Here is a 9,032-nt window from a genome sequence, read left to right on the forward strand (position 1 = left end):
ATGGAAGCATCCAACCAGTCTGCTGTGACAGAATTTGTTTTGCTTGGCCTCTCTGCCCATCCAAAACTAGAGAAAACGTTCTTTGTGCTCATCCTGTCCATGTACCTGGTGATCCTGCTGGGCAATGGGGTCCTCATCCTGGTGACCATCCTTGACCCCCGCCTGCACACACCCATGTACTTCTTCCTGGGGAACCTCTCCTTCCTGGACATCTGCTACACGACCTCCTCAGTCCCTCTAGTCCTGGATGGCTTCCTCACTCCCAGGAAAACCATTTCCTTCTCAGCCTGCACTGGGCAGATGTTTCTCTCCTTTGCCATGGGAGCTACAGAGTGTGTGCTTCTGGGCATGATGGCATTTGATCGCTATGTGGCCATCTGTAACCCCCTTAGGTACCCCGTGGTCATGAGCAAGGCTGCCTATGTGCCCATGGCGGCCAGCTCCTGGGTGGCTGGTGGAGCCAATTCCTTGGTGCAGATCTCTCTTGCAGTACAATTACCCTTCTGTGGGGACAATGTCATCAACCACTTCATCTGTGAGATCCTGGCTGTCCTGAAGTTGGCCTGTGCTGACATCTCCATCAATGTGATCAGTATGGCAGTGGCCAATGTGATCTTCCTGGGGGTCCCAGTTCTGTTCATCTTTGTCTCCTACCTCTTCATCCTCACCACCATTCTGAAGATTCCCTCAGCTGAGGGGAGGAAGAAGGCCTTCTCCACCTGCTCTGCCCACCTCACTGTGGTGGTCATCTTCTATGGGACTATTCTTTTCATGTATGCGAAGCCCAAATCTAAGGACCCCCTGGGGGCAGACAAGCAGGATGTTTCAGACAAGCTCATCTCACTCTTCTATGGGCTTCTGACCCCTATGCTCAACCCCATCATCTACAGTCTGAGGAACAAGGACGTGAAGATTGCTGTGAGGAACCTGGTGGCTCAGAAGCACATCACCCAGTGACAGTGGGATACGTTGTGACCCACACACTCTGATCACTTGAGAAATTCAGTGCAAATTAATACCAGGTGAGGGGCAAAGGGAGTTCAGAGCCATGCTGCTCACAGTGTGGTCCATGGACCAGCAGTGTCAGTATCAGCTGGAGCTTTTTAGACATGCAGATTCCAGACCAACTGTTAACAAGATCCCTCCAGGGACTCATATGCACATTAACTTTGAGAAGTATTGGTTACAGGTGTGTAGTAGATGCTGGGGGGGTTGTGTCACCCCACAACCACCCCTACCCCACCTAGGGCTGAAGCTCCTCTTACCCCGGTGTTGGGAGTGTTGGTGGCTGACTGCATGCAGTTGGGAGTTCCTGCGTTGGTTCGCCCTTGGCCCACGAGAGTTATGGGCAGTTCAAGTTGGCCCTCTGAGCTCACTCCTGCTTCTTTCATCTTCACCCCATAGGTGTTGATCTTAAGAGCTCTCTCCTGTGTGAAAGTCTCCCCATCAGGGTCAGCTTCTTGGGAAAGCTTACCTGCGACAGAGAACAATTGCCAAATCTCAGCACTGGCTTGTGAGCTGTGTGTGTGACGGGCCTATGTCCTTCTCAGGTGTCTCTTGTACGCTGGCTCCCAAGGACAGTAACTGGGTGAATTCCTTTCGTTCAAGGAAAAAAATTACTCCCTAAAAACTATTTGCTAAATTAAATTCCTATAAATGGATCTTAATTTGTACTTATTGTACAAGTGTCTTTACTCCCGAGCCGAGTCGGCAGGGCTGTCTTACCCCCTGCACGTGAGGGTGCGGTAGTCGGGTCTGTGGGGTGTTCTCCAAGTACAAAGATACTCGAAGTCTGCAAAACATGTTGGCTCTTAACTACAAAATGAACACAAAACCCTTAAAAAACCTTAATAATTATTTATTTGCATTCCTTAAAAAGGGAACATTATGTCAACTTCAGTAATGGATAAATGCTTGTATTCACATATTTTAAAGATTTATTTTATTTATTTGAGAGAGAGACACACACAGAGAGAGAGCAAGCATGCACAGGGTTGGGGAGGGGCGGAGGGAGAGGGAGAATCCCAAGCAGACTCCATGCTGAGCTCAGAGCTCAAGCCGGGGCTCGATCTCATGACACTGAGATCAGGACCTGAGCCAAAACCAAGAGTCAGATACTTACACGACTGTGCCACCCAGGCGCCCCATTATTTTAGAACAATCTGTAGTTAGTTACTTTCACTTTCCAGAGTTTTTATGCTTTTTGTTGAGAAATCATAGAATTATAAATTGAATCACTTGTAAGCCAAATAATTTTAATAACAAAAGTAGAAAAATCATTACAAATATACTACCAAATTATACTTCAAGTGCGATTCAGGTGCATTTTGATGTCATCTGGGATGGGACCTCCTAAAGTAAGAGTGTCCAGGCAGGGTGTTGGGGGAGTCTTGAGATGGACCCAACAGTTCCAGATAGATTTGTCTTCAGTGCCTTAACATGTACTTAGCATACAGATGCTAAAGGAAACACACAGATGTCTCTCCCCAACTACCTTTCAACATTCTCTTATCCCCCTGTACTCCTTGAGCTTGGAGACATGTGGTGTGTGGCTTGGAGATTTCTATAGATTGTCTAAGTGAGGGCTTGGAGGAGTTAAACTTTTTCCTAAGAGAAAATCCCAACACGCCAGTCCGTAACCCGAAGCTGGTGGTGGTCTGTGGGTTATAGAGATCCCCAGCCAGGGGTCTCCAGGGCTGCTTCTCCTCAGTCTTCATGAAAATGACAACAGCATTGGTGTAAAGGGGCTGGACCCATGCCCTATAATGAAATCTTTGTGCATTTCCCCTGTGGTAACATGGACCATGATGTTCACGTGGATGATGGGGACATACATCAAACTCTGATACCAACTTCCATCTTCTTCCTACCGAGGGAGCATTAGTACCCAGAGTCTTTTATTAGCAAACCCACCCTGCGGATAAGATGGGTCTTTGTCAGTTGCTTTTGATAGAGATTAGGCTTCAATCCAAGCCTCCTCTACCTCCTCCCTGCCTTCCCCCTCATCAACTTCTAAGCGAAGATTCCTGTCCTCAGGCCCTGCTGAGCAGGCGTGGCCAAGCTCGGTACTGCCTGACTCTCACCTCCTGGACCCCAACTGAGTTTACCTGAAGGATTTTCGGGTCCCCATCACTAAAGATCTCTAACTAAACAAAAACTCTTAGCAAAATGCTAGTTACCTAGTTCCCTGCCTGGCCTGTGACTCCAGAGCAGCTTCTAAAGCTAAACTTGGGTTGTTCTCTCACCAAGCCCAGAGCTCTCTTCTGCCCTCATGTCCTCTGCTGCAATCCGTAATCCTTGTTCCCCACGTTACTATAGCATGGCAGGACACAGGAAAATTTGCTTCTTAGTGGGGACCTAAACTGCCCTGGCCTCCTTCCTCTGACTCTTGCCTGCTCTGGGCTCCCATATAGCTTAGGGGCACCAGGCAATCATCTCTCAGACTGTCAGTGGGACATTTCTGGAAATCAGAGGTGCCACCCTTGTCATTTCTGTCCTCGTTCTAGTGCCTGGTGCTGACCTGTGGTACATGTCTGTTGCTTCCTGTCTTTGACATTAAGGGTTAGAGCTAGTCAGCTCTGGATGGGTGCCGAGGGACAGCAGCAAGGGTCAGCTCCTGAAGCATGAAGATGCCCAGTGTGTCTGCCAGGGCCTGGGCATACCTTCCACCTCTTGTTGGCACTCTTAGCCTTGCAAAGACAAGTACAAGCCTCCTTTAACAGATACCATGGTGGTAAAACACAGTCAGGCCTTAGTCATCTCCTCTACTTCTGGGAAGGTTGGCAAGGAGAGGACAGGGATTCTCTAATCTAAGGAACCTCTCTTTGTAGTGAGAGTTGAGATTTACAGTGTTGTCTACAACTTCTCTAATTGGGTTCATAGGACACAGGCCCTAAACTCCTGTGAGGCCTTCACCAAACTTTAAATTGCTTCTGGGATTAAAACTGGCCCCAAACAACCAGAACTCTAAATTGCTGCATGGCTCCATGACAGAACCTATGAAGAAAGGGCAAGCGGCAGAGAACAAAGTGTGTCTGCCCCAAGCATGCAGGCTGGACATGGCTGCCAGGACCACTGGGAAACAGCAAGTCGAGATGTCCTTCTAGCTATTACCTCACTGGGCATGGAGAAGGCCATGAAAGGGAGCAGCGAGAGCTCCTTAGGCTATGGCCAACCCTGAATGTTCTTTACCTTGCTGTGAAATTTGAAGGAACAACTTAGCTCCAAGACAGCTAAACAGAATTGGCTGCAGGTTTCCAGGCCCAGCCTCAACAGAAAGAGCTAGACAGGGGATGGTCCAGGTGGGCAATTGAAGCAATCACCTGTAAAGCCAGAAGACTTCCAGCATCCTCTCTACCATGAAACCTTCTGTCCAGGTAAGCTCCCAACCCCATCATGGCCTCATCTCCAACTCCATACTAGATGTAGACTGAGCTCTCTCTTTGGCCAGAACTTCTTCAAGTAGGTGGGAGAGGAAAAACATGGTTAGAGTGGGGACCTGGTCACAGCTCCCATGTCTATGAAAGGCTTTGATAAGGGAAGGAAGCAGGCATGTCCTGGGAGTATAGGCCAGTGTAGGGATGGGGCAGGGGGTACAGTGTGGGGATAACCTTAGAAGAAGAAAGTTGTGCTTGATGTGAGGGGAAAACTTTCCAACAGTCAAGGCTGTCTGAAAGAGGAATAATACAACATAGCCCAAGGTGTTCAAAGCAGAAATGGGAAAATTGCATTTCACAGATGTTCATACAATTGAGGGGAAAGAGGCAAACCAGTTACATTACAACATTCCTGCCAAGTCTGAGATTCTCCAGCCAATAGTACTCATGTCTCTAAAAACAGATCTCTTTATTTCCAAATGTTCCCAATTCTCACAGTTAATCTCCTCTGATAATTGCTTGAGGATATCTTCAGACTAGCAGAAATAGTGTAAGAGTCACAGAGGCAATGTGTGAAACCCAGGGACCCCCCCACCCTGTCTCCTGCCTCAAGCTCTGTTATAAGGCAGACATCTTAGAGAAAGGTGTGGCGTCTCTATTTTTCCCGAGTGTCCTAGGGAAAACAAGGATAACCAGTATTTCATAATGGGCCCTTTGCTCCTCAGTAGAACTGCTCTGGCATAACAGGGGAGCACTTGTGAGCTTCTCTTTCCTCCTGTTTAACATGAGAAGCCAAGGCCTGAGGTTTCCTCTGATGTATTGGGTTTACTGGTCTCCGCAACAGGAGTACGTTATATGTACAATGTCTCTTTGGAGTGACCCCTCTGCAAGGTTGGATAGAATGCTCTGCTTTTCTGTGGGGTAGAAAGCATTACCGTGACTTTGCCGTGCTTTTAATGGTCAACGCACATACGGAAGAGTTTGAGTGGGGATTTGTAGCCTATGGAACAGCCACAAAAGCATAGAGCCTGCTCACAAAGTGGCAAATGCTCACACTGGGAGGCATGAGGGACATTTGTCCTTGGATTTTACTCCTGCTCCCCAGCCCTGGGGGCTGGCGCAGAATTGCAATGCTGTGGACAAAGGCCACAGTTACAGAGGGGGAATGAGCAAGTGCTTCCATTGGGGTCTCAATGAACTGTTAGCCAGATTTTCCCTACTGACAGTTCAATGAAGGGAGATCTCTAGCCAAACCACAAGAAATGAAGTATAAACCGGACATAAAGTAACAAATATAAATGGCAGGCAGGTCTTAATATTCCTGGCCTCTGTCCATCAGGATCTCTCTATGTAGGACTCCACATGGAGCCAAAATTATAGTTACAAAATTACTATACAAACACAGAATTAGAGCCAGGGGAGTGAGTGAGGTGATACCAGGGGTTAGCATCACTGGGTATGACGGCCTGAAGCCCCCAATGACACTGCAGGGACAACCGTGGGCAGGCAGGGCTGGCCAGAAGAGTCAGTCGGTGCCCTGGACCCATGTGTGTAGCACACCCTCAAGGTTCCTCTTGTATGTTCCCATAGAGACCCTTCCTTCAAGTGTATCAATACTATTGATTTGGCTAAAGTTCTCATATATATTGAGGTTTGGTTAGGCTTCCACGGCTGCTCTTTCTGCTTCTGATTTGATATATCCCGACTTTTAAGGTATTTCAGTGGACAGTGATTTTTAGAACTTTGCTACTGATATTATACACTGGCATGACAAAGGGTAAATTTAATTAATAAATTCTAGAAGGATCTCATTGTTATCCCCACATAGTGATCCCTATAAACATGTGTTTGCTGTCCTCAGTTTTCCTGAGGATAGAAGAGAGAATTTAAAATGGAAGTGGCCAACAAATCTGTTCTGGCAGGATTTGTCTTGCTGGGGCTCTCAGATCAGCCAAAGCTTGAGAAAACATTCTTTGTGCTCATCCTGTCCATGTACCTGGTGATCCTGCTGGGCAATGGGGTCCTCATCCTGGTGACCATCCTTGACCCCCGCCTGCACACACCCATGTACTTCTTCCTGGGGAACCTCTCCTTCCTGGACATCTGCTACACCACTTCTTCCATCCCTCTAGTCCTGGATGGCTTCCTCACTCCCAGGAAAACCATTTCCTTCTCAGCCTGCACTGGGCAGATGTTTCTCTCCTTTGCCATGGGAGCTACAGAGTGTGTGCTTCTGGGCATGATGGCATTTGATCGCTATGTGGCCATCTGTAACCCCCTTAGGTACCCCGTGGTCATGAGCAAGGCTGCCTATGTGCCCATGGCGGCCAGCTCCTGGGTGGCTGGTGGAGCCAATTCCTTGGTGCAGATCTCTCTTGCAGTACAATTACCCTTCTGTGGGGACAATGTCATCAACCACTTCACCTGTGAGATCCTGGCTGTCCTGAAGTTGGCCTGTGCTGACATCTCCATCAATGTGATCAGCATGGGGGTGGCCAATGTGATCTTCCTGGGGGTCCCAGTTCTGTTCATCTTTGTCTCCTACCTCTTCATCCTCACCACCATTCTGAAGATTCCCTCAGCTGAGGGGAGGAAGAAGGCCTTCTCCACCTGCTCTGCCCACCTCACTGTGGTGGTCATCTTCTATGGGACTATTCTTTTCATGTATGCGAAGCCCAAATCTAAGGACCCCCTGGGGGCAGACAAGCAGGATGTTTCAGACAAGCTCATCTCCCTCTTCTATGGGGTGCTGACCCCCATGCTCAACCCCATCATCTACAGCCTCAGGAACAAGGATGTGAAGACTGCTATGAAGACCCTGGTGAATCAGAAATGCTTTGCCCAGTGAGTAGAAGGAAGCAGCCTATCTTGTGGTTCTGTGCACACAGATCCCCTAGGAAATGGCTACTTCATATGTATGGATTTGTTTGATGGTCCTACACATCAGTTCCATCATAAAACTGCCCAAACGATGCACATCAGGATGGGCTTTCCCAAATGACTGATAAAGGAACATCAAGTCTTTAGAATAAAGAAGGGGATGTGCTAAATCACCTAGAAATGAGAATAAGTGATGATTAAGTTTTATTTTTATTATGAAAAAACAAGTAAAAATGAAAACTTCAAAAGAAAAACATACTTTCCTTGTTCCTGTGCAGACCAGCTGCAGGTTGTATGTGCCATTATGTTGTTTCTGCTCTACTGTGCAATGGGGAGGGAGGGTGGCAGTGAGGAAGTCACCTCTTCATTGGTGTCCAAAATGAAAACCAAACCTGCCATTTTGGAAAATCATCAACACCAAGACATCCCAAATGACACTATTTCACCCTGCAAGGAGCCCAGAGTGTTTACTGTTTGATTATTTCCTGCTTAAAATCTTAGAACCAATTTTGGGAACCTCCATCTTCTTTTACTGTACATAAAGCACATCTATTCCTACCCAAACTTATGAAGGGGGACTTTGTGTCAACACCAATCAAAGTCCAGATATTGTAGGCCAAGAATAAAATTTCTAACACCCTCTAGTTCGTTATTACTACACTGCAAAGTTTATATTCTGAGTTCCTTTATTTCCCTGGAATTAATGTTTGCAATCATCCAGACGACAGTGGTCAAACTCAGTTCCCTCTCTCTCTTCAGGATTTGGACTGGACACTGGCACCAGTTGCTAAAAATCTACCTGTAATTACCTTTGTGGTTAAGAACATGGATTTTGGAGCCTGACTGATGGGGAGGTGCCTCTGCTTGTGTAATTTCAGGTACATTAAAACAAAACAAAACAAAAAAAGGTGACTTAATCTTGTAGACTCTAAGTTTTCTAATTTGCAAAATAGAAATAATTAAGCCAACCCCATGGAGTTATTGTGAGGATTAACTTAAAACAAAGCACATGCATACACACATGCAAAATTATAAAATGCACAAAGGCTAGCAAAGAATATCTTCCAAATTGATAAATGAACATTATGATTATTATTGAAATGTGTTAAATAACTCCTCTGTGGATGCCTTATGACATTTGAAGAGAGAGTTCAATTCCACACTTAACTGAATCAATTCTAATTTATTTTTATAGCACCTTTTTGTTTGGCTTTCTAACTTAAGAGCCCAAAATCCCATATCGCTCGGCATTTTTCCCAGTCACCCCTCTTCCTTATCCACATAGATGAGGTACTCATGTCTGTGCTGTGTGACACTGACCCTGCCTAAGCCAATCAGATTCTTTCTGCAAGGTTTTGGGGATTGTTTTTAATAACCAGGGAGTGGGTCACTGGATCCATAACACACACACTTAGGAGTTTTGGGGTAATTGTGTTTGCCCATGTGTACCAGGGTGGTAAAGAGAAAAAAGTTTGCCAAGAGGAAAAAATAAAAAGGAACAGCCAAAGAGCAAAGATGATGAGGGCATCCTCATATGTCCCCAGTTCTTGGTTTCCAACTTTCCATAGGTCTGGTCCATATGCCTGCACTTTTGCTTCTAAAGAACACTCCTCTATCTTTGCACTAGTTTCCATCTTCCCTAATCTAAATTAAGTTACTTTCTTTGAAAGAGAGCAACAAAAGTTTTATCTAATATGATTATCATCTTGTATAAAGTAGATAGTCTCTATAGTGTGCCTTGTGCAAAGAGCGCCAGGCTACAAGGCACAGCAGAAA

General features: G+C 46.3%; 2 protein-coding genes across 2 annotated transcripts; both read left to right on the forward strand.

Annotated features, from left to right (window-relative positions):
- On the forward strand, window positions 1–957 carry LOC123953152 (olfactory receptor 13C7-like). The gene has a single exon (XM_046023125.1). It carries the CDS (start codon window positions 1–3, stop codon window positions 955–957), a length of 957 nt encoding a protein of 318 aa, XP_045879081.1.
- Window positions 958–6,267: 5,310 nt separating this feature from the next.
- LOC123953149 (olfactory receptor 13C7-like) lies at window positions 6,268–7,224 on the forward strand. Its single transcript, XM_046023121.1, has one exon. The coding sequence runs from the start codon at window positions 6,268–6,270 to the stop codon at window positions 7,222–7,224; it is 957 nt and encodes a 318-aa protein (XP_045879077.1).
- The last annotated feature ends 1,808 nt before the right edge of the window (window positions 7,225–9,032 follow it).

The sequence above is a fragment of the Meles meles genome, chromosome 11, assembly GCF_922984935.1.
Source record: "Meles meles chromosome 11, mMelMel3.1 paternal haplotype, whole genome shotgun sequence".
Lineage (NCBI taxonomy): Eukaryota > Metazoa > Chordata > Mammalia > Carnivora > Mustelidae > Meles > Meles meles.

Bases quoted from the DNA above. Each gene is read 5' to 3' on its own strand.
- LOC123953149 (XM_046023121.1), top strand. From the start codon at position 6,268: ATGGAAGTGGCCAACAAATCTGTTCTGGCAGGATTTGTCTTGCTGGGG.
- LOC123953152 (XM_046023125.1), top strand. From the start codon at position 1: ATGGAAGCATCCAACCAGTCTGCTGTGACAGAATTTGTTTTGCTTGGC.